General features: G+C 36.3%; 1 protein-coding gene across 2 annotated transcripts in view; it reads right to left on the bottom strand.

Moving 5' to 3' along the window:
- Positions 1 to 27312, bottom strand: part of LOC127976958 (protein jagged-1b-like) — a 52545-nt gene that overhangs the window by 5246 nt on the left and 19987 nt on the right. Inside the window, exons 3-9 of one of the 2 annotated variants that reach the window (XM_052581551.1) lie at positions 12954 to 13011; positions 8328 to 8582; positions 6100 to 6160; positions 5824 to 5954; positions 3189 to 3308; positions 2570 to 2683; positions 972 to 1082 (exon numbers count right to left, since the gene is read on the bottom strand). In XM_052581551.1, the coding sequence (XP_052437511.1) occupies positions 972 to 1082; positions 2570 to 2683; positions 3189 to 3308; positions 5824 to 5954; positions 6100 to 6160; positions 8328 to 8582; positions 12954 to 13011 (850 nt within the window). Of the gene's footprint in view, positions 1 to 971; positions 1086 to 2569; positions 2684 to 3188; positions 3309 to 5823; positions 5955 to 6099; positions 6161 to 8327; positions 8583 to 12953; positions 13012 to 27312 lie in introns of both variants that reach the window. The other variant, XM_052581549.1, reaches the window with a different exon arrangement.

The raw sequence follows: 27312 nt of genomic DNA, 5'->3' as shown, positions 1-27312 counted from the left end.
AGCTTGACAAATTAACAAACAGTTCAGTTAATATGCAGGCATATGCATCAACATAGCTCATCCAAGCAAATTTTTGTAGTAATAATAATGATATACACTACCACTGAAACGTTTGGGTTTGTTAAGATTTACTGACCCTAAACCTTTGAGTGTGATTGTATATTTTTAGTAATTAGGACAATCTGACCTTTAGGTTTTCACTTAAATTGTTCCTAATAAAATACTCCAGTAAATATTGCTTCTATCCACAGCTGCCATCTCTGTACGGCTCCGTTAAAACACACATCTCACTCTCAAAGACAAATCTCTTTGTGCTGACGCTAACGGCTGTTTTCTGAGGAGTCACTTTGACACATGACTGCATTTCACAGAGCATCAACAGTTCAGAGAGACTGATACACTCCAGAGAGCCACAGCTGATTTGGGCCCCGGGGCAATGGAGTGTGAGAGAAACTCTCCCAGCAGTCAACAAACATCAGCGACAGATCCAACCACAGGTCCTCTTCAGTCAGCAATTAAATCCACTGCACACTGTAGCATGAAATTGTCTGATGTGGTTTAACGGATAATGGTCGGTGGAGCACTGATGCTGCTGAATCATTTCAATGTGGCTTGTGCTGATATGGAATTTATAAACATAAGGTGTGTTTACTTTCCCCAGAAAGCTGAGTATGATTCGGTGGTTTCAAATGGCAAACATGGTGGTGGTCTCATGGTTTCTGTAATATTTTTACATGGTGACTTTCTAGTCCATGTACCCAGAGAGCTAGGTGAGTAACCCGGCATAAACAAGAATGAACAAGTGTTCACATTGCAGACAGGTAAAAACAGACTCTGACAAGTTTAGGCAGGTAGAGGCAGGTTTCGTCAGGTGAGGCTGTGGATGGGTACGAGCGTAAGGCCGAGTTAGGCATGTGTGGACATGTATGAACAGCTCAGGACAGGTGAAGAGTGTATTTTTTAATGCTTACCGAGCTGGCAGGTTCTGCCGGTCCAGAATGGAGGACACACACACTGGAAACCCTGCGGCGTCTCTTGACACGTGGCTCCACGCCCACAAGGATTGGAGTCACACTGCAACACTGCTGCAGACCAAAAGAACTTGTTCTGTCTCATCATGTGATTTTACTGCCTTTAAATTTACTGATCTGTCCATCCATCCATCCATCAACTGTATCTACCCATCTTCCTGTCTGCCTAACTATCCTGCTATCATCTATCTATCTATCTGTCTGTCTATCTATCTATCTTTGTATTTATCATATTTCCATCTGTCTGTCCATCCAATCTATTCTCATATCTATCCATCTATCTTCTTGTCAGTTTGTCCATCTGATCATCCATTCATCCATCCGTCTATCTGTCTTTCTGTGTCTGTCTGTCTCTGTCTAGCTATCTGTCTTTCTGTGTCTGTCTGTCTGTCTGTCTGTCTCTATCTATCTCTGTCTGTATCTATCTATCTATCTATCTATCTATCTATCTATCTATCTATCTATCTATCTATCTATCTATCTATCTATCTATCTGTCTGTCTGTCTGTCTGTCTGTCCGTCTCTATCTATCTGTCTGTCTCTGTCTATCTATCTGTCTGTCTGTCTGTCTGTCTCTGTCTATCTTTCTGTCTTTCTGTCTTTCTCTGTCTATCTATCTGTCTGCCTGTCTGTCTGTCTCTGTCTATATATCTGTCTGTCTGTCTCTGTCTATCTCTGTTAATCTGTCTGTCTGTCTGTCTGTCTGTCTGTCTCTGTCTGTCTGTCTGTCTGTCTATCTATCTTTCTCTCTGTCTGTCTCTATCTCTGTCTATCTGTCTGTTTCTGTCTATCTGTCTGTCTGTTTCTGTCTGTCTATCTGTCTTCACATCTGTCTTGTCCCTTATACAGTATGTCTTGGATAACTAAGTTGCTTTGTTATTGTTTTAAAAACTGGTGATTTACATCTAAATCACCTCTAAATCAGTTCCTTCTAATCCCACATTCTAAATGATTTTGCTTTAAACTGAAATGTCTTTCATGTATCTGCTTTCATGTCAACCAAAACTTGAATGGATTTATCCCTGTGAAACATTTTTGAAAATGCCAAAATCTTTTCAACAAATCGTTTTACTTTATTAAATGCATTTATTAGATTGCAATTTAAAGCCAGGTCTCCTTGCATACTAAACAAATCTTTTACCACTAATACTGTTGAGTCTTAAAAATAGTTTGTGTTCCATCAATTTAAAAACAGGCCATTTTTGGGGTGTATTAGTGTCAGCCTTAATTCACTTAATGAATTAGGCCATGTCTAAACTGACAGGACCATGTAAAAACGCTGCACTGGTCTTAAAACAGTCAACCAATGTCCTCAAACCTGAGTAGCTCTTACAACCTGATCTCTGAGACACATTATCACCTGTGCATCCTAGATGTGCGTTTGTGTGATTGCTGATTGTTCATGCTCCAGTTAAGGAGCATTATTTTGGTGGAGATCTGACTAAAATTGGCTGCAGCAGTAGAGGAAATAGCAGCTGCCTTTGATTGGTGCTGATTGCAGTCTGTGGAGGTGTGTGTGCGTTTATATGCTTAACTACCGGAGGCACAGGAAGGTCCCGTCCAGCCCGGCGCACACACGCAGCTAAAGCCTGTCGGGTCTTCAACACATGTTCCACCATTCTCACATGGAGAGGAGAGACAGGCGTGCTCCACTGTAAATGGAATCAGAGGAAATGATACACGCTTACAATCCCCATCACATCTGTGTCTTATATCCTGTGCTATCACCACCTGTTTTAAAAGTGCTTACTGTATAGCTAGTATTTGTTTGGAGCAGAAAAGAATCACTTCAACACTGAATAATAAGAGTGTGTATTTTAGGCTGTTGTTGTCTGTATTTGTCATCTTACACTTGATGCTTCAAACTCCAGAGCAGTCTTGCTGTAAATTTATCTCTTATCAACACCTCACAGAGCTACATCAGAGATCACGTTAACACACTAAAATGATCATTTCGGAGGAGATAATTGGTCAGACTCATGCAGGGTGGCACAGCAAAAAATAAGAGCTGATAACATGCCGTGCTTCGTCTAGGAGTGAGCTTTGACTATAACATTCTGCAGATTTTATTCTCGCACAGCACATCTTTGAGGTGTGCTTGTAATAGTCTGTCAGGGTTGGCAGACTTTATGGTTGTGTTTTATAGAGTCATCTCACCGATGTCACAACTGCGGCCACGGAAACCCTCCTGGCACACACACAGATACTCGTTGGGTTCAGTGTTGGTACATGTACCCCCGTTCTTGCATGGCTGATGGTTACCACAATAATTCAGATCTGCATGCAAAAGAGAAAGAGACGTTTATGCGGTTAGGAAAATCTGTCAATTTATTATATTAAAACTGATGTGGTTTAAAAAGGCAAAATCAAGTCAACAAAAAAAAAAAAAAAACTAAATCAAAATGAACTTTTCTGAAATTGTATTGTATTGGTGCTTATATAAAACATTTATGCATTAAGAAAAAAACTGTGCTTTTGTAAAGGGTTTATCTGAATGGTGTACATTCACATAGGTCGAACACTTTACTGAATAGTTTTCAATAGTACTAGAAATAGTATTTTGCCATGATGAAATGATCTGTCGTGAGAATCCTAGTTGTGTAGTGTAGTGTTGTTTTGTGTTATGAAGAGCAAAAATTATGAACTATGGAACACACTTATTATTGTCCTTTACCAGCAGAGCCACTTTACTCTCAATCTGTACAGCGGTGACTGCTAAATTTTCATTTTCCATGATCCAATCAATTCCGGATAAAATCAAGTCTCGTCATACATTTTTTTTTGGTAAATATTCTTTTACCAAATGTCACATTTTGGTAATACACTGGGTTGTTTTATATTGACTTAAGAAATCAAAAACTAAATTGTGGTAAGGACAAAACCAATGCAAATTTATCATCATTTAATGCTTCCTTGCAGCTAAAAAGAAGAATAAACAGCCCTCCAACAAACTTTGGCCAAATTAAAACCACATGATTCAAAGGACTGTATTCTTGCTCGAATTAAACAAAAACACCTACACCCACAAACACAAACAAATCATTATATTATACAAATGATTTGTAAGAACTATTATTATTAAATTTGAAACAAACTCAAAAAGCTATGTGAAAGCAGACGGGATCCAATCCTGATCCACATGCCACCACTTCCAGCGATACAAATATACCAACATCTATAAGATAATAAGAAGACGTGACCTGCACTTTCACCCCTCTTTCCATCCATATGGCACTAAAATTTACATGTACCACTGGGAGCTGTTGCTTGAAAGAAAAAGATTTTCTAAACAATAATTTCAAGCTCAGACTCATGGGGTTACACAAAATGCCTGTTTGGTCTAGACACAAATTGAGTTTGACGTCTCAGACTTTGTATGAATGTAGTTTACATCATAAATCATACAAAATCTAACCAAGAATTCCTGCGAGGTCATGCTTGAAGGGATGAGTTAAACTCAAATGGATTGTTTCCTGTAGATTTACCCACAATAAACAAGCATGCTTAACTGGAAGAATTATAACCACAACATACAAATAGACACACAAATGAAAACCAGTGCTATGATGGAAAATGATGAAGCCTGCATACTGGCTCCTGAGATCTGAGTTTAGAGGAAATGTGTTTGTATGTGAACGTCATTGAGATCAAGCTTGTATCTATAGTTTTATGACCTCGCTTTATCTTTCTGCAAGACATAGTCCTTCGTGTGTGTATTTCTGTGTGTGTGAGGGTGTGATAGTACCATTCACATAGCTGCTGAATGGCAAAAGTCTGTTTTGTTTACCTGAGACTATCGGTTTACACCTCTACAAAGCCCTGACGAAACCCCTGCTAACCTGGATCTATTTCAACAAACCTTGCCTAGTCAGTAAGAGGTTAGCATGTCTTGGAATCAATTAATCTATTGACTTTTGGGCATGTGTGATAAAATATAGTGTCCGCTTTTCATTTTATTAATGCCATTGAAATATACAGTATATATATATAAGAAAGAAATAAAGATGCATTAAATTGGTCAAAAGTGACAGTAAAGACTTTTAAAATGAAAAAAAAAGGATTTCTGTTTCAAATACTGTTCTTTTAAACTTTCTCTTCAGCAAATAATCATAAAATTCAATTTATTAAGCAACACAACTGTGTTCAACATTTATCATAGTAGACTGGAGTAATTTCTGCAGAAAATATATTTCTAAAATGTCTTAAAATAGAAAACAGTTATTTTGGATAGTAAAATTCACAATATTACAATTATATAGTATTTTTGATATTTTTGCCTTGGTGAACATGAGATATTTCTTTAAAAAAATGTAAAAATCTTACAACCCAAAACTTTTGAAAGGTATGTATATTTAAATTATTTCTGACTGTCAAATGAAACCATTTTGTGATATTTTGGGTCTTTGGTCTACTAATTTTAATAATATTTTTTTGGGTAATCAGTCACAGTTGTTCAAACATTTTAATAATGCTTACACAAGTCAATTTTTTACTGTTTATATATATATATATATATATATATATATATATATATATATATATATATATATATATATATATATATATATAAAGCATCATCTCTTCCATTGTGAACAGGGTGTGAGAAAAGTGTAGAAATCTGCTTCTGTCTGCTGTCTTTAAATATGTGCATATATTACAGCTACAGCTAAGGACAACTAAGTGTCATCCACATATTTTTTTCCCTTTAAAAGCAAATCGTTGTGTTGCACGTAAGATAGAATAAGAAGAGCCATTTTTGCACACACACCAGCATATTTCCTTGTTATCTCACCTTTGTCACAGAGCAGGCCGCCCCAGTTTGTGTCACACACACACTTCCAGGGTTCAGTGCAAGTGCCGTGATCACACCCAGGAAACGTCTCGCACTCATCGCACAGTTCACCCCTCCAGCCATAATGACATCTACAGAGAGAGAAATTGGTTACAGCAGACAGGAAGTGAGAAAAAGACACAAACGAAAGCAAGTAGGTGCTGAAAATGGCATGCATCAGTGTTCGGTGGAGCTTGTAGAGAGGGTGTGATATTTCTGAAATCTGAACAGACTCACTTGCAATCTCCAGGCAGATCGCAGGAGCCGTGTTCCAAGTGACATCCCTGCTTACACACAGCTACACGGATAACCATACATGCATACAGAAGATTGATTCAGATTAGTGATGTGATGATTACAATTATTCACTAAAGACATCTTACAAGTGCAGGATCATTTTCATTACACACAACTTAATTAGATTTTTTTTTTTATATGGACACATAATCAATTGCCAAATGCAACAGGTCATGATGTGATGCTCCTCTAACTCAGCTGTTAACATAGTGCTAGCTGAATGTTTTAATTTAGGATATGGTAGTATTAGGGCTCTTCCTTGATCATCTCAGGGGAGACGTTTCTCCCTTAAGTCTTTCTCTGCTGGAAAACGGATTTGGCCTCAATGGAATGTTGGGAAAGCATGTGAATAAATAACCCTGTGGTCTAATTGTCATGTAAGGACAGAGTAAGCGCCGGTTCACATAGAACGCATTTTTGCTGTGAAAATGGTGAGACATAAGAACACCTACTGTATATTTGCATTATAAAATAATATAATAGAATGGAAAATAGAATGGGATAATGAATCTGTTTCACTTCTTGACATTGTTTTACTGAAAGTCACACTGTATAAACAACATTCTGTAAAGATTGTCTGAGTGAGCAACCAAGGTGGGTGGAACTTAAAGGGCTAGTTCACCCAAAAATGAAAATTGACGCAAGATTTACTCAGCCTCGAGGCATCCTATGTGTATATGACTTTCTTCTTTCAGACAAATCCAATCTGAGTTATATTAACCCTTTAACGCGTGTGATCACACCGGTGTGATTAGAACTTTCAGTGCTTCACGTCATCAACTGCTTAATTGAAATCCGCTTCCGCACTTTGGCTGGATGGTATGCGCTGAACGCTGGTCATATTATCACAAATATTCAGTGTTTTCAACCATATAATGCTTATTTTCTGTTTCAGACATTTAAATACACATAAGTACTAGCAAAAACATACATTTACAGTTTGTAAAATACACGCTGTTGTCTATGGAAACTTATATTGACCCTTACAAATATAATCTGACTACATGATTTTACTGATATCATGTACAGATTGTGAAGGTAATTATAAAGTTTACTCTGCCCTTCTCAGAGTATAGCGTAGACCTAATTCAATTTGCTTCGGAAGGAGAGGATAAATTTGTGTGCTGTAAATCCCACAGCTCGGATTCAGCACGAACTAACATGGCGGCACCCATCACCTGGTATAGATCAACTAACATATTAAAAAATCGATATAAAAGTGTTTCAATTACCAAATATATTTACTTGCACATATTTCAAAATTGGAATATCAGATATACCATAATATAGTGAGCATGTTTGTGAATATTTTGAATAAATTAGGTCACAAGTACAAGCATGACGCGTCAACATGAAAACAATAAGGCGGTGCACTCTAAAATAACGATCGCCTGAAAAACTCACACCGGGGTCTCGGCTAGAATATTTTAAAAACGTGCGAAAGGGTTAAAAAATGTCCTTCCTCTTCCAAACTTTATAATGGCAGTGAATAGGTGATATTCAATAGAATAAGAATAAACTGTGTGCATTCATCAAACAAATAAAGTGCCTCATGGCTCCGGTGGGTGAGTAAAGGACTCCTGTAACGAATCAATGTATTTTTGGTGGAAACCAACATTTGTTTACAGAAGCAAAGGAAGCAAAGTTTCCTTACTTTAGCAAAGGAAACCCAGTCTTCTCTTGGCTTAAATCGAAATCCTCTAACATTTTTCTTTACAAATCGTCGTTTTGTACATCTAATTTGTGACCGGCATTTTGTTTTGCTATCTCCTCTTTGCTTCTGCATTTGTCACTTCTCACCGACACATGCGCTACGCATACATCCTATATCATATGAAAAGCACTTTCTCGTGAACAGGTGTATGACAGTTTTTTTTCTTACGAAAAGAGCATGGATTCACTACTGGAGGCCTTTATTCACCCCCCGGAACCATGTAGAGCAATTTTTATGATGGATGGACACAGTTTATTCTTATTCTACTGCACTATTGAATATTAACACCCATTTACTGCCATTATAAAGCTTGGAGGGACATGTTTTAATTTAACTCTGATTGGATTTGTTGGATTTTTGGGTGAACTAACCCTTTAAACAATCATGAGTTATATTTGTGTGCGAAAAGCCTTTAGACTACAGTACATAAAGACAATGTGCTGAAGCCACTCACCCTGTCTGCACTCTGCTCCAGTCCAGCCCTCCTTACACACCTTAGTACCAGAAGGATCACAGTCGAAATGGCCAAAAAAGTCATCTCGTGCTCGACAGAGTTTGTTGCAGAGTGGGCCGTAGTAATTGTTGTCGCAGCGGAATCGTAGGCGGTATTCCAGAGTGAATGTGCGGCCGTGATGTCGGAAGGACTGCCACTGCTCACCAGGGTTCAGCATGGAGGACAGGAGCACTCGCTCTATTAATTTCTCCCTGCCTGTGGGGGCAACAGACAAAGTAATGCATATATGTGTATACAGTTTACATAAAGCTTTCTCATATTTTTTCCTGCCCAAAAGGACATTGCTAAGCTATCAGATGATGTGTGTCCGCAAAAGGCTCTTAAAGGAATGTTTAGGGTTTTGTACAATTTAGGATTCAAATGTAAATGTAATGTTTTTTGGTGGTGGTGTTTACCAATGGTGCTTAATTTGACTTGCCCCTTGTTTTTTTTTTTGTTTTTTTTGTTTTTTTTTAAAGCAAACTAAAACTTTTTGTTGTAGTAAGGCACTTAAAATAGTACACGTGAAACACAGGTGTTTTAATAATAAAAATAAAGAAATAAAACAACATTATACAGTACCATTTGAAAGTTTGCAATCAGAAAGATTTGTTAATGCTTTTGGGAGAATTCTCTTATGCTCACCAAAGCAATTATATGATAAAAAATACAGTAAAAACAATAATATTATAAAATATTAATACAATATAAAATAACTGTTTTGTATTTTATTATATTTTAACAACTAATTTATTCCTGTGATGCAAAGCTGAATTTTCATCAGCCGTTACTCCAGTCTTCAGTTTCACACGATCCTTCATTAATCATTCTAATATGCTGATTTATTGCCTAAAAATATATATTTTTTTTATTTTTATCAATGTTAAAAATAGTTGTGCTGCTTAATATTTTAAGCCACAACATATGTTGTCAGAATTCATCAGAATTACCATGATATATCGTGACAGATTATTAAAAAGTTCAAAAGAACATAATTTATCTGCAATAGTAAAGTTTTGTAACATTATAAATGCCTTTACTGTCCTTAACTTGAATGTATCTATGCTGAATAAAAGTCATATTTAGTATTATTATTTAGCCTATTTTTAATCTTACTGACCCCAAACAATTGACTGGTGGTTTACATATGATCATGAGATTCTTATGAATCATATGATGGTCTTTGTGTTGTATCTATTTTTAGCTTCACACATTCTGTTGTCATGACAATTTTACACTGGTGTCCAATTTAAACTTTACAGCTAATAATACAAAGGCTTATGTTGAAAAAATAAAGTATGTACTTTGTGTATTGTACAAAAATATTCAGAATTGTGTGTTGTGTGTACCCCTGGAACTGTCTTTATTAACTTCAATTTAAATGTATTTCTATGATGTTGTTGTCTTTTTTTAATTAGTCAAAATTATTGTCTGTGGTAATGAACAAATGCTGTTGACAGAGTTTGAGTTGTGCATCGAGGGTTGATGAGACATTAGATTTGTTCATCTATCTCTCCCTTTTGTCCCTGGTGTACAAGAGGTTTCCCACAGAGACTGCTAGCCTGCCTCATCTTGAATACTGTTACATAGTGCATTCTCTCACAAAGCACTGCAGAAAGAAAGGCAACTTGCCTAACATATGAGATCATCTGGGCTTAAATACAAAGGAATGAAAACAGTGAAGAGTAAAGGTGTTCAAACATAGATCAGTTTTCCTTAGCAACCCCACACACCCAATAAAAATAAACATATCAACCGCATACAGTGACCCCCTAAAAGTACTTGGACCCTTAGGCAGGTTCACACACAGATTTGGACTGACTGTCTCGTCCTCTTCTGTTAATGGACTGCAGTGTAAGCACAGTCAGCAATTAGTGCTGTTTTCTATTTAAATATCATTCTACCACAGTCCATTAGAGATGTAAATGACTACAGCAGAGCTGCACTCATGCAGAAAACCTTGAGCTCAGTTTATCACTAACATGTTAAGGCACATGAATTTACATGAACATAAGTCTGATCAACACACTCTCTCTCCCAACTCGTCACATATTGACGCTTGGTCATTTTTCAAAGCACAGGATCCTCCATAGTTTTCAGTTGTTTGTCTTAATTTAATGGTTTTCATGCATTTGTATTAAAGAAAAATAATTTTAGATAAATGTATACTCTCATTGGAGCACGTACAGTAAGACTTGGAATATGAATTATTATAATTTTTTTATATAAATTATGACGTAGTTGTATCTGCCTGTTATATATTGTATTTTATTGACAAATGGTAGGATTAGGGGCATGGGTTGGGTTACCTGTTCATAAATGTGTAAATAGTGAAATATAAATAAAACTTTTGTGACTGTTTACATTGAAATATCACACCCCAACATATAGTATGCAATAATGGCAATATTATTGCCCAATATATAATTTAATCACAAGTCTTTTGTTTCAGCCTATTGATGCTAAGGGTTTCTTATTTAAAGCAATGGAGGACCCTGCACGGTGAAAAAGTATGCTAAAGGGGTACCCTGTGCATCAAAAAGCAACGCCAATGTGTCCTGACCAATCATCAATATATGACGAGTTGGGAGTGAGACTGTCATGGTCTGGTGTCTCATTCGGAGATGTAAGACGTAAGATAACTATCACACAAGATCCATCAAACCCATAGGAAAGAAATTAAACACTCATTCTCAAAACTGTGATCAATGATTTTGGATTTAGAGTTTACTTTTCTTACATACTTTTTTATGCAAAGAAAACAAAAATAAACAATTTATTCCACAATTTATACCCTCCAAGCTACATCTTCCATCTACCCTAAAATGTAATCAAAAAAGTTCAGAAACCCAGCTCCTCAAGTTGACAATGGACAGCATCTTGTTGTCTTCAAAGCCATATTTATCTTTAGATTTCTGCATAGACCTGTGTTTGCCACCCTCATTAATTCCAATACATTCACGAACCGATGGGCGGGGCTTAACAGGCAGCGATGTAGTAGCAGGAGTTGATCTTATTCTAGACGGAGGTGGTGTTTAGCCGCACTAGTATGCCATAAAGTGGCACATCCCACAACCTGTCATTTTGGTAGACTGGCTTCAATATAAGCTGTTTTGAGACTAATGAGAAAGTTTTGAGTTCTGAAACTTATAGGATGTTTTTATAGTAGCGATAGATCAAGGGAATTTTGGGGTGGGTCCGTTTTCTATCACATTCCGGGGTGGGGATTGGTTTCTTTTGATCATTTCTCAATCATGAGGCCCCCTCAAAGCACTGGACCAAAGGATGACCCTGCTCATGTTATATAAAAACACTGTATGTTCATGGCTAATAGATACCAGATATATATATATATATATATATATATATATATATATATATATATATATATATATATATATATATATATATATATATATATATTAAATTACACTTTGAGGGTTACCCCATTTTAGTTATTTTACCATGAATAAAAAAATATAAATTGCTATTTTCCAGCATATTTGCTCAGTTATTCTGTATTTTATTTCCAGAATTTTTCTAAGAAAAAAAAGAAAAAAAAATAGCAATTTAAAATAATTTTTCATGTAATTCTTAATGGCGCACAATCCTGGAAAGAAGATGTTTTGAAGATGATGGAATAAATGAGAAACTGAACAACGTGTCCTTGCCCCTCTCTTTCTCAAGTCTTTTTCAAGGACATAATGGGTCAGGACGGACTTTGTTAAAGCTTGTTATAGCTATCTGGCACTCTAATACATGGATGTATAATAATCCAGAGTTGGCAGGAAAAAAAAACGTCTCTACAATTCCAAACCCACGTCATTTCAACTCCGGGATCATCCCACCTAAGCCTCACCTCACCAGAGACAAGCTATAAATCCAATGAACGAGAGAATGGATGGGTAAAGTAAATGAAAAGACATGACAGGAGCTGGAGGGCAGTGAGAATGTGAGATTTAGAGAGAGGAGAGAAACAGACAGATTTAAAAGAGAAACGAAGAGTAAATTACAAGAAATGACAACAAGAAATCAAGAAAAAAGACAGAAAGTTTATGAGAAAGACCAAAAGAGGAGATGAGAGGAGTAGATGTGCCTACATATTTGCGAAAGAAATTAAGTTTGGTTACTTATGAATATGAAGTGGCAATATCCAAGTGATTCAAATGTATCTCAGTGTTGTCTGAAGCATGCACATGTGTGTAATTTATTCATTAAATAGTCAACCATTATTGTGCATGAGAACATAATCGGTGCGTGTGATTGTGTGTGTGCAAAATCCAGCAACAAATTTTCAGTCATGGAGCTTTTCTTCAATTATAAGGAGAAACAATCAGAAAGCAACACAGGAAATGAAAGAGTCATGGAGACTGACCCCGTGCATTACTCAGTTCTCTTGTAATCCCCAGAAGACAGCATGAGGGGTAAATGCGGATTGGCTGTCTGTTGTTGGTGATGTCCTTCTTTTCATTTTTTTCTTTCTCTTTGCTATTATATTACAAATCGTTTCTGTGAGGACACATATGATCCCTGGATTTTTATTTTATTTAGTCACTCACACACACAGACACACACGTATCATCATACCTGCCTCTGATGTTTCATTGTCATGGTCCAGAGCTTCGATCACCAGAGAAAACGATTTCTAGACAAAGGAAAATAAACAAGGAAATGCATGTCAGTGCTTTTTATACCGCAACATGTACAGAATACACCAAAAATGCAAAAACAAAAAAGGAACAAATGCAAAAGAAATAATACATAATTCATACATCAATCATATAAAAATTCTAATTTAGATTGCTTAGAAAAGTAACAGTGCAGTCTGCAAAATAAATTACATGAATTGAGCAAATAAGGGAGAAAATTATGTGCCAAAGCTTAATACTTAACTTGTGAAAATGAAGTGTGCTTAATTGTACTGAATATGCACTTGTGGTGTATTTCAAATCAACGCAACTGTAATGTTCCCAGACCCAGAAACATAGTAAGGACATCGGCAAAACAGTCCATGTGACATCAGTGGTGCAACTTCAGTTTTGAAAAGCTACGAGAATACTTTTTGTACGGAAAGAAAACAAAAACAACATAATTTATTCAACAATTCTTCTCCCCCGAATTACTTCTTCCTTCATTTTGAAGAGTTCCCTAAGTACGCAATCAAGAAGTACTGTTGAATAAAGTCATTATTTTTGTTTTCTTTGTGCACAAAAAGTATTCTCATAGCATTACAAAATTGAAGTTGAGCCACTGTTTTACCAATGAATTTCCTATGTTTCTGGACCTGGCAACATTACAGTTGCTGTCTATGGAGGGTCAGAGTGCACTCCGATTTCATCAAAAATATCTTAATTTGTGTTCCGAAGATGAATGAAGGTCTTACAGGTTTGGAAAGAGTTCATTTGGATTAGTAATTAATGACAGAGTTGATGGCGGTGGGGTTGAATAGGTTTATATCGATGGCTTGAGAATCAATGGTCACTATATATAGGAGCTATTTCACTGTGTTATACAGTGGGTAAATAATTGAGAAAGTGATGTTCATTATAAAGAAAACACTTTAGAAATATTAGAAATTGCATAATCCAAATTTCAATTTTTTTTCTCAAAAACACAATCAATCATGTACATACATGCATCTTACAGTGAGATTAGACTTTATCCATTTAGATATTTACAAGAAACTGAAAAAAGCACAAATGTCAGGGCATGTCAAAACACACACACACACACACACGCATATATATATATATATATATATATATATAGGCATATGTAATCGGTGGCGTGACAAAGCAGGATATTTGTGACTGAGTGAACATACAGCCACACCGAGGTCTTACTCAGCCCATATCCATCCCAAACCACCTCCAGAAAATTCCCCACAGCATAAAAACAAAGAGTCACCAGCAGCTGATTTTTGGGGCTTAGTGGGTAGCTCCGTCAAGTTTGTCTCAACAAAGTTGGACCAACAAGATGTAAAAGCTGCTGAATTTGCTCCCATGGCAGGCAATTTTTTTTGACATAGTAGCTATTCTGACATTCTGACACTTTTATGAAATTGTACACACTAACTGGCTCTGCGGACGCAGCAATCTTTGATTTGGGACAACTATTCTCTGTCTCGCTGCCATAGTTTGACCAAACTGCCCATCACATTCATTCCCTTTAAATAGACTCCTAATTATTTGCTGCCTAATGGTTTGCCAAGTCCCATCAGTTTAATGACAGTTTTATTTTTTGCTAAAAAACACTTCAATTAGATGAATACTAATTGAACACTGGGTGTAGTAGAACTTAAGACTTGTAATATTTATTTGGTTCTGCACGTTTTCTTGCCACAGAATTTAAATTGTAGTGACTGAAATGTGTAGAAGCTTTTTGCACAGTGGTGGCCACTAGTGGAGTGAACTGTGAACAGTGATATGGTATAGCTAAGAGTGGTCCAGACTACTGTTTCGAACGAATGACTTACAGAAATAACGACATAGTGTTAAGAAGGTTTTCGTAAAAACGCAGCCAGAAACAATTTATAAGAGACATGCCACTTCCTCAATTCTCAATACAACTATATAAGGAAAACCCGTAATGGCAAAGATGGTGGTTGTATGCACATGTCCCGCCCCTCCCTCTGGAAAGCCAATTATCTGCTTTAAACAGTCAAGCCGGGAAACATTTAAACCTATCGTCTGGTTCCACTGACGTATGCGCACAGTTGAGGAACCCTTGCGCATGCGTAGTAAAGGTATAACCTGTGGGGAAAAAGTCGTTTAAAACCTTATTTTGGGGCAAAGTCATCAAAAAATGTCAGCGATTTTTACCATATTTCACTGCTGTTTCTATACGTGCTGTTTTTATGTCCCGGTGACCAGTGAAAGTGCAGTTCTGACTCTATCCCGAATCATTTAGATAGGAGCTTGGTCTTGTTAGTCTGAAATAGCTGCCCGGAGGCGTTGCCAAGATGGCGGCCAAGTGGCACGACTTGCCTAAAAGGACTTTGACGCAGCCCAGATGTGTTGGTGATGTGTTTTACATGCTGAAATTAGTTACTGTATCTCATGGTTTGAGCTTTTCCTCTGATAGCTACATCTCTGAAGTCCTGTGGGGGAACAGATGGTGACTCTAAAAACAACAGAATACCCAGAAAACAGAAGAATGTCATCACTGATTCGCAGCAGCACTGAGACCAAGCTTCTATGCAGACTAAGTACAGTACCAATCATCCCCAGACAACTGAGTCACTAGTTCTTAAGCAAATAGAGCATTTCAAACACCATTGATCAAGTGGCTGCAAAATCACAATGTGATTTAAAATGGGAGCTGACACATTCATGAGAGCATCAACAAGACAGGGACAAAGAAAAAAAAAGAGAGGACAATTTTCTTCTTCCTCTATGTGTCCCCTAGATGAATAATTCAAAGCTACACTCTCGTTCTCCAGTGAGAGGTCCAAACCCTGCCATGCAAATGACACAGCTGCAGCATTCTGGGTAGCGAAACGCTAAAAGGCAGCGTGGATGTACGGTCACGCCTGTCTCTAAGTGGCCACCACAGAGGAGAGGAGTGGTGGAGCAGAGCGATGGATGGAGAGAAAAGACATGAGAGGTGTAGGAACGATTGGCAGGAGTGAGGGAGCTTGATAAAATTGCTGTTATAAGGGTTGAGAGAACATGATTCAGTGATTGAATGACTGACTGGGAAACGGACATATGAGATAAAGAAGAATTGCTTCATGTGACTGAAAAGCATCTTGCATTAAATACACACAAGAGAGCTTAAACTTCATAATTAAATTCCTGATTCAAAGCAAATGCAGAAAAAACTGACTTCAATTGCCGCAGCTCAAACGATAAAAGGTCTTACATGTAAATGTGAGTTTTTGTCACTAGCCATGATTGTGACAATTAGCATTTCCATGTTCATTAGCATTTCCACTCTTCTCAATGGCAGGTGCTTGACTAGCACTATATTTAAATATTTTTATATGAAAATATAAATATGTAGCTTAGATGTATATGTTTCTTGCAAATACATTTAGTTAAATAAGGTTTAATCAGAATACACTGCTATTTTGACATGATTATCTATGCTGAAATGTGTTTCATCCCTGAATGGTGTAGTAATAGTTACTCACATTCAACATAATGAGGTCAAGTGACAATGTAGCATTTGAAAGGTTTCTCATGGAAAAATGCCTACTACTCACTGTTTTAAAGATTTATTTAGTGATTCACAAGTCCACACTTATATATAATTAGCTGAAGTATTGTAATGCATATTTGGCGTGCTGTCCGGGGAAGGGGCTCTGAGCTCGGGAATGGCCCAAACCTCTTTCCCCCACTGAATAAAAGATAAAAAGGTAAATGCGTTTTTACTTTTTTTTTCAGAATTGCATAATACAAACTCACAATTCTGATTTTTTTCTTGCAAATGCAAGTTTATATCTTATATTCCGACTTTTTTTCTCTGACTTAACTCGTAACTGCATTTTATAAAGTCAGAACTAGCAATTCTGAGAAAAGTCATGATTGTGAGATAAAAACTTGTTGGAATTGCGACCATATTTCTCAGAAATGTGAGTGTAAATCTCGCAATTGCAAGTTTTTATCATGCAATATTGACTTGCAACTGTAAGTTTAAATTTCACAATTTTGAATTCTGAAACGTAAGTCCTCATGCTCATTGGCTGCTAACAGATAAAGAACTACTAAAAAAATACCTTCAAAAATAGTAGGCATTATGCACAGTGTATACTATTCAATGCAGTGTTACTGCTCCACCTACAGTGAAATCTCATTGGTCTAAAATCCTGCTCCACACAATTATAATCACATACACATCCATGTTGTATGACAGCATTGCAGAGCACTTTTTGCTTTCTGTGTGGACAATTAAATTACTTGTTGCTAAAACCTCTTATGTAATTCCTGGTAAGAGCACAATATACAAACTAAGTATAAATCAGTATAAAACAACAGTAAAACAGGTATGTGTTACCTAATGCTATCGTATAAATGTTTGTATCTTATAAATGTTTCATATATCAAGCTAACAGTCATTACACAATGTAAACAACATGTTTCCCAGCCCTAATGCCCACTACAGAGACAAAGGCAGCGCTGAGATAAAACTACATTTGCACTTCATTATTCCAGAGATGTGATCTGCATTGTAACAGCACATACACACTCTCTCTCACACATATTTGCTCACTCAAATGAGTAATATCTTTCAACAATCGTTCTTCACAACAGCACTCTCAAAAATAACATCCAGCCCTACATACACTTACTTTTTCCTCTTAACACACACACACACACACACACACACACACACAGCATGCCCTCACTGCCCTAACAAGCTCGAAACATTCACAGCACCCACACCCTTAAATAAACAACCAGAACAAAGGCAAATTTCTCAGACACACAAACAAAAATGTCCACCTACAGTGGTCCCCTCTTAGGCCCTTGAGCCCTCTCTCAGCCTCCTGCAATGAGATAACCCAAACCACTCAAGCTCAGTGTTTGACAACCTTACACACACACACACACACATGCAAGCACAAGCAAGCCTTAGATGGATATCCAGCTTCGATTCAGCATAAACAGCCACTAAGTGCAGACCGTCTATCCCCATGATCAAAAACATATTTCTCTTTTTCTCTAAATTGTTTGAGTTTTAACAATGGTGCTAAAGGGTAAAAAAAAAAAAATAAATAAAAAAAAAATTGTGTATCAATATATAGCGGTGTGTACCCCAGCACACAACACATAGCTTCACATAAAACTGAATTAATCAGCAGTTTTACATTTATTTGGAAAGCCAATGGAAGTCAGTTACTTCATATCTTAATTAATCAGCCATTTGAATTAATCAGTTGAATAAATGACTCAATAATTAAAAGAGTGACTTGGCACCACTTAATGGCAGTTTTGGTATCACATTGAGAGTATAATTATATATATATTTTTAAATGCTTTCTTATTTCATTCATATTTAATATTCATCATTAAAAATATTATTTACCTTTCTTTGTCATATCTTTGGATATAATTTTAATTAGATTAAAATTGTTATTTGCTTCTTGTATGATCCTGGTATTCTTTATATTATTGGGCCCAAATGCCCACATGGATAGTAATGCCAGTAAAATTTGACATTTTGGTGACATTTTTTGAGAGGGGTAGGGAGGTAATCTATGAGGACACAAGCTTATTAATCATACAGAATGATACATGTTCCATGCATTTGTATGTGTCATGATCCTGCCTTCATGTCCTGACTTTCCTCTAGTCTTGAGGCAGGATCATGACAGACCTGTGTTTGATCTGTGGCCTTGTCTTTGGGCCATGTGCTTGTGTTGTCTCGTCCCCTTGCCCCGCCCCCTTGTTATCCTAGTCTTGCCGTGATTGCCTTATCTGTGCCACCTGTTGTTTCTTAATTAGTTCCCCTATTTAGATCCCCTAGTGTGCTCTGTCTTTTGTCGGTTCATTGTTCCACATATGTGTTCCTACTGGTCAGCCTTGTGAGAGAAGTTTATCCTTGTAACCCCCTTTGAGAAGTCTTTGTGTAACCGTGAGTGTTTATTTGTAGTTAGTGTTCTTGTGTTTTGAGTCTTTGTTTATCTCGTTTACTCAGTCCTGTTCAGTAACTTTGTATTTACCCTAGTCAGTGTTTTCCCCCTCGTGGGTTTTGTTTTCCCCCTTTTTGTATTTAATAAACCCTGTGTATTGTGATCCCTGTCTGCACTTGAGGTCCTCCTTGCCAAACCCTGACAGTATGATGGCATATCAGCTTGTATCAAATTAAATAACTACAGTTTACATTATCATTATAGTAAAGTTAATATAAATTATTATATAAAATTAAATCATGCAATTCTAAACAGTGCCAGACACCACTGAGTTTTATTGTACAAACAAACAAAAAGATTAAAAAAGATTTTAAGAAAATTCTAAATATCATCTTTTGTGTTCCTCAGAAGAAAATCATTCAGATTTGGACTGATACAAGAGTGAGTAAATAACAACATATTTTTTAGTTTTGATTAACTATGCCTTTAAATGCATACAACATCATATGTGGGCTCTAATTTTAGATTTAATAAGTAATATTTCAAAGTATGGTCAATTCAAACCTCAGTCACGTGTTGACAGGGTCCTTATAACTGCACACCTGATGGGAAAATAAGATACTGATAAATATAAGTTGGCTGTAATAAATATTTACTTAAGTGAGGCTGATCCGTGTTAAGCCTGTCGTGTTTGTGTGTATCTGAGTGTGTTTGTACTGCCAGTGAGTGTAATGTCTGTTTTCTGTTATGTGTGTGGGTTTAGGGAGCCACTGATATTCTTAGCACAAAGACTGTGTTTTGGCTCTGGGGCATCCTGGCAGGAGAGATGAGGCAAAAGAACAGAGAAGTTAGGAAGTGACGCTCTCTAAAACAAAACCAGCCATTACATCAGTGTTGGTCAGTCCCCAGACCTTTGTCTCCTCTTTCTCTGTTCCTCTATTCTCTGTCTATCAGGCTGCATCAGCACAGGGTAAGCCAACAGCAGTGTCAGTGCCAAGGTCAGAGTCAGGCGTATACACAAACACACAGGTGGGTGAACCACACACGTGCAGGAAGGGTGTGCGAGTGTTTCTTGTCACAGGTCAAGTTCGGAAATCTGCTAAATCACTGTTCCCCTGCTCTATCACACCCCTGGCTCCAGATCGACTACTGTCATCTCCATTCTAGCTAATTTATCTGTGATGCAAGTTTTACGTCTTCATGTTGTAATTAATGAGTCATGAGTCACTAATCATCAAAACAGGCATAAGAGTTTTGACAAGAACTTGCATTAACCAAGGACCTTACTGTAAAGTGTTGCCAAATATTTTGTGCATATTGTACTTTTATATTTGCCATTATGCTAAAGTAATTTATTAAAAAAATATTGGTAAATATTTAATTGTATTAAGGTAACAGAATATGTTTTTCTGTACAAACTGTTAAACGTAAATTGATAAAATTATACTATTTTACTACCATGACACATTTAAAAAAAAACACAAATATTATGTAGTTATTATTATTATTATTATTAATTTAAACATTTAATTTAATTAAAAAAAAGTAATGTACTAAAACTAACTGATTAAATATTAATTTAGTTCTTTCTTTTTCATTTAGCAGGATTAAAGATCAAATTAAGCTTTAATCCACATTCATACAGTGTGCTCATATATATATATATATATATATATATATATATATATATATATATATATATATATATTAGATATTATTATTCCTTTTTGCTCATGCAGTGATCTTGAGACCTGTGGGAACCATCAAAACCAAAAAAAGACTGTCCCGTTTCAAAACACACACAAATACCCCATATCCTGTTTATGATTTACCCTTTTCTCACACAATCATGCCTAATCACACACCCAAAATACATGAAATAAACTAGCAAATGAATGAAAAGACAAACAGATGCCGGAAAATCCAGTTGTAAACAGCATCAAGCAGATAAGATCAGGCTCAGAGACAAAACTCTCCCGTTTTTAGCACTCAGGACAATAGCAGAAGAAGTGTGTGACATCAATGTCTCTGTGCACAGGTGAGCATCAAATGATTCACTTCAGCGCCCGTTGTGTCTCATCTGACATTTTAAAAGCACTGTGTCCCAGCTCCTACAGTAGCTGTGCATAAAAAAAAAAAAGAACTACAGGAAAATTGTTTCACTGAAAGGCATCAAAACCCATTATGAACAATCACAGTCTGTGATAATGAATAACTCCCATAAACAGACATAAATAAAGTAAGGCTTTATATGCAGAGTCTAACTCTCCCTCTGAAAGGACATGATCAGTATATGCATATGCTTTAGCCTAATTTTATTACTATACAGGATGTTGTGTTTGTCATTTCAAAAACCCTTTAGCAACAGAGCTATTTGAAAGTCTAATATGCTTGGATGCCTGCATATGAAAGAACTCCATTCACACTTAAGGGGAAAAGAGGCACAATTGCACTGCAGTGAATTCATAATGAGCTAGCACTGTATTTCACTGCATCCGGCTCCTCAGAATAGCAACACTTCATGAGGGGGACTCGAAACTCGCTGGACCTTCTCAATGTAGCAACAGTCTCTGTTCTCTGAATTCATAAAGCAGCAGCACATCTGCAATCTATCATCCATTTAGTAACATTTAATAAAAAAAGTTTGGCTAAGATTAAAAATCAGTGAACAGTGGGGGGTTAAGACAAGGATTAAGACTTGTTTTAGTCGGGAACTATGTAGAGATCAGTCTTTGGACATAAGCAGTCTGTTTCTTAAACGAGTTAAGAAAGACATTATTAGCCGAGAAACAGCTGAATGTGTTCTTTTTTTTTTGTCACAACATAATGTAAATAATGCAAATATATAGAGCGAATGATTTTTGACATTTGGACATTTATTACACAGACTCCCATGATGCTCATGTGTTTTGGGAGGAAGTCAGTATGCTATGCAGTTGCTGAGGTGTTATGAATGGTTTTATCATGTTGCAGTATAGTTGCTCATTAATAACTAAAGAGCTAAAAGAGTCCACCTTCAAAGTCTCTATGATCATGTCAGAAATCATATCTGAACCTTTAGAAAAGAACTCATCAACAAGACACATGATTTTTGGTATAGCACAAACAATGCAGGACAGGTTATGGTTTAACCTATTTATATATTCTCCTCATTCTAACAAACTGAGCAGTGAATGGTGTTCATTTTAAAGCAAGCAAATCAATATATATCCCTAACCCTCTTCTATGAGAAAATATTGGTCTGGAAAACACCCTTAGGCTGACAAGATTAAACAGTTATGAAATATCTAAATGGCTTTCCTCTCCTTCTCTCCCCTCCCCCACTTCATCAAAAAAATGAACTTAAGCTATGTTCAGAATGTACTAGCTTATTGAATACTACATAGTATAATGAATATATTACCTATAGTATTATTCATTCAGAATAGTAAGTAAAACCGTAAACATTATTCTATGCTAAACATTTTAGTCATAATAGCAGAACTGTAAGATTAAGTTGAATGCATTGCATTTTGAGATATATTATTACATGCAGTAATATTTAACATTATTTTTAATAAGAAGAATGCAGTGTATGTAGGATTGATCTTTGTGGACTAGATCTGCTATGCTGCTGACGTTATAATTAAAAATTTAAAGAATTTGCCACTGATGATTCAAACACGAGTATTAAGCTGTGTGTAGTAGCTCTTGTTGTTTGTTGTTTTGTCTGATCACAATTGCAGACATTGTTTTAAGTTTATGTTGCGTGATATGCAACGCAACTTGTAAAAACACAGTATGTTGCTGACATTATCTTACTGCTGAAGCATGTTTGGAATAGCAGGGATTAGGATACATTCTGCGGCTGCAAAGTAAAGTAGGGATAACCCCCCAGCAGCTCTAGACAGGTGGTGCTGGGGAGGAGGAGGGCTAAAGAAAAATTCTCATAGCATGCAGTACTGAGCTGGACCATGTTGGGAACTTGTAAATAAATAAGGCTGTGTAGATATAAATAAAAAAAGAGTAGTAGATATATAGGAAAAGTGGGTGAATATAAAAATCTTTGTCTTTATTTTATCTTTGTTAATAAAAAATAGGAACAAAGATATACTTTACAAATACACATAATATACAAATAAGTCAAGTCAAGCTTTATTGTCATTCTGCTACATGTGTGAGCATATAGTGGAATAAAATGTAATGTCTCGCAGGACCACAGTGCTACATACTAGTTAATCATAAATATAAACATAAATATAAACATACAACAACAGAAGGAAAGAAAAACAATTATAGACCTATACAACAGTTAACTACACATACACAAACTGAGACTGTAAAAAACTTTTGAGTAAATACTGTACATTAAATTGTGCAAAAGAGATATTTTGTACATGAACAAACAGTGCTTTATTTCTCAAGTACAGGTTCAGATGTATTTGTAGCATTCAAGGAACTGAATTAACAAATATAAACACTATATACACGTCAAGAGCAGAGAGTGATTTTTCTCTTTGTGTTTTGATGTTTTATTAACATTAACAGGGATAGTTCACCCAAAAATACAAATTGTCATCATTTACTCACAAGTGGTTTTAAACCTGAATGAGTTTCTTTCTTTTGCTGAACACAAAAGATATTTTGAAGAATGTGAGTAACCAACAGTTACACTCAAGCACGCAGTGTGTGACGCTCTGTGACGCATTTTATGGAGGACTGTTTCTTCATCCTGCAGAGTAGTCTACAATGCGTCTGTGCTCAAAGGCTGTTCTACAAAGTGGGGCAGTTCCAGCTTTGCATGGACAGTCTGGTGCTCCTGACTCACGGACTGTAAGTACATTTTTATGTTTAAAGAATTTGCTACTGATGATTCAAACATGAGTATTAAGCTGTGTGTAGTAGTGCTTGTCGTTTGTTATTTCTCCGATCACAAATGCAGACATTGTTTAAGTTTATGTTGTGCGATATGCAACGCAACTTGTAAAAACACAGTATAAATCATTATAATCTGTAATTATATCCCCACTGGATGCAACAAATGCCTTGTTTATAATGGGTTTTATTGGTTTTGTCTGGTCGTACCGGGAGATGTCATCACAGTAGGTTAAGGGGCATAACATTTCCATCATATGCTTGAGGTATTCAGCCAATCACAATGCACTGGATAGCTGGCCAATCAGCGTAAAGGAGGGGCATAGAGGAGCAACAATAATGTACATTGTGAAAAATTATAATGTTTTATAATTATTTTTTACCTTAAACCGCATAAACCCATTTCAATACACTAAATACACAACATAATGTTCTTTTTAGCAATTTCATATGCCCCCTTTATTATTGAGAACGATTTTTAGAACTATATCTTTATCGTTATCTTTATAGTTATCGTCCTTAGTGTGAACAGGCCTTGAACAGGCCTTTATCCATTAATATTACACTATTATTAAATATTTTACCTATTATAAATAATTTATAGACAGATACACATACTGCAGCAACAGTAAGAACAGTATGTTAGTATGCTATTCTGGACCAGTCTTCTTTTTCCATTTAAATCTGATGATGGCTTTAGTTAAAAAGCCCTTTATATTTTCTCTCTCTCTCACTCACTCTCTTTAAATATCTGTCCATTCAACCATAAACATCTATATACCAACTTGAATTCATCTTCAAACTCCTTAGTAACACACTTACTCTCTCTCACTTTTACGCTCTGTCTGTCTCGCTCATATTCAGTCTAAGTCCCATATTAAGTCTGGGACCTCTAGACCTTTAGCTTTTTTCTAAGTATCAGCCTAACCGTTTGAAATAAAAGTTTAATTGTAACATAAATATCAATGTCAGAATGCCTTAGTTAAATGTTTATATATTTGCCTTTAATGACAGCAGTTCTGAACAGATTTTTCAATGTGGTCTCAGTGTTTTGGACCCCATTGTAAATTGCAATGCTTATGCAGCACTTTAAAAGTTATGAAATAAACATACCATATGAAAAAAAAAAAAGTTATGAAAAGAAAAGGACTAATGATTTTCAAAACCCAATTGGTGTCCCACAGATGGGGGTGCAGGAGGATATCCCGACTGAGACAGCCTGTACAAACAGAGCTCATTCCAACAGGAAGAACTCCCAGCCCTCTGAGAGGAATTTCCCTCTCTCTGTCTCTCTCTATCACTCACTATTCTTACATGCTGTTTTGGCATAACCCTCCATCATGCTTCTCTAGCACCCATTTTTACCCAATAAAATCCCAGTAAACACCATAGTTGCTATTCTCTATCCCTTGTACAAACTGTAAAATGTTTGTTGTTTTTATATACTACATGCATAAGATGTCTGAGCCCAGTGACATTAGAGATTAACAATAGCCACAAAAACTATCTGTGTCAATGAACATGTCAGTGCCATCAGAATGACAAGTCCTTGTGTCATAGTTTACGGATACAGTTTTTCTCAGTCGCGTTGGTGCATTTCTTGAATCATCCTTACTATTTGCAAAGAAGTATGTGCATTTCTCAAAACAATTTGTACAAACAGCACCACAAGACAGATTACCAGCAAAAGCCTGTAAATTAATCGAAATCTTTAGTTCATCTCTCAAAAGCAAATATTCATGTCAATGAATAAAATCAGTGCCATCAGAATGAAAAGTCCTTGTGTCTTGTTCACAAACAAGATAGTCGAAATGCTTAGTGCACTTTGTTAGTATTACAGTTTTTCTCAGTGGCTTTGGTACATTTCTCGAATCATCCTTGAGATTTGCAAAACAGTACAACTCGTACAAATAGCAAAACACCATGGATTACCTGCAAAAGCCAATCTCTTGCTCAAAATCTTTAGTTCGTCTCTCAAAAATATATATCTGTGTCAATGAACATGTCAGTGCCATCAGAATGACAAGTCCTTGTGTAATAGTTTATGGATAAGAATCAAAATCAAATCACTTAGTCATGTTGTCAGTATAACAGTGTACTCTGGAGGGATGTTCTGATGTAAACTACTGTATTGAACAGTATGCCATATGCTTATGAATGCCATATATCCATTTCAAAAGTACAAATTTACACATTACTGTATGTGGGATATTGATTCAAAGAGACTGGATAGAATTCCCAGTTACACTTTTACTAGAGGTCTGACCCATCCCCCCCCCCCCCCCCCAAAAAAAAAAGCATCACGAAATGTCACAAAAGGAGTGTGTTTTTGGTTGCCAGAGCAAGAAAACCCTGCACAGATTACCAAAAAAAAAAAAAAAACAGCATTAAGGGACCAGTGGATGGAGTTTATTTTTACAGAGCATCAACGGAGTTGTGCAAGTGTTTGTGTTTGTTTCCTGCATTTCGAAGATGCTTGTTTTACAAACAAGGCCCACTTTGACGCCGGATTTGCACATCGTTTATTTCTTAAGGATGATGCAGTCCCAACGAAAAAGGGTCACGATCGTGTGTTGGAACCACATGCGGTGAGTAAAACTGCTGCAAATATCTCTGTGTTGTTAACTTAGCTATCAGCGCGTAAGCACATCAAGTAAACAACATGCGATGTTGGCATCAAACTGCACTTTCCACATGTACAGTTAAAAAAAAAAAAAAAAACACATAAAGTGGAACTTAGTCATTTTACAAAACCGCTAAGCAAATATATACAGTTTCAGTACATACCACATAGAGACGTCGTTGCTGATGCTGCTCTTGTTCAATTTCAGCCTCTGGATCTGATTCTGGATCATAAATATACGCTGAATCTGACTGTTAGCCATGGTTTGTTTTGGATGATGGTTTTTTCCTCACGGTAATGTCACAGCTTCCAAACGCTCTCAGCGCAAAAGCCTACTGGCGCTCGTGATTCTTTAGCTCCGCCCACATGTCACGCCTCCAGCTGGTCATGTTTTTCCGGGAAAAATCGGTACGGACTATATTTCTCTTATGAATATAATAAAACTAAAGACTTTTGGAGTTATGAAGGATGCAGTACTACTCTATAGTCTATCCCCCCCCCCCTTTAATAATGTCATTGTGACATAGAAAAGGAAAAAGAAATATGGGCACAAAGATGAAAACGAGTCAATTTTCAGAATTTGTAACTCTTGTGTTGTCCTCTGTCTATACAGTATAAACATTCCAACTGAAGATTCATTAGATGAACCTTTGAGCTATTTCAGAGAAATGTTTTATCATTGGTTGATCTACATTCTCTTCATTAGTCAAGATTCACTTGCACAATTCATGCCAAACTGACAAAAAGTCTAATAATAATTTGCAAAAATAAATATAAAAAGTGTTGTTTGGCAGTTTATGACAACTAGATGAACCATTTTGAATTTAATGACTTATATAATCAACTAAAGACTAGATGTTTTGAGGGGTAGACTATTGCACAGAAAACTATAT

The sequence above is a fragment of the Carassius gibelio genome, chromosome B18, assembly GCF_023724105.1.
Source record: "Carassius gibelio isolate Cgi1373 ecotype wild population from Czech Republic chromosome B18, carGib1.2-hapl.c, whole genome shotgun sequence".
NCBI classification, from domain to species: Eukaryota; Metazoa; Chordata; class Actinopteri; order Cypriniformes; family Cyprinidae; genus Carassius; species Carassius gibelio.
This window is presented reverse-complemented; position numbering and strand designations above follow the sequence as displayed.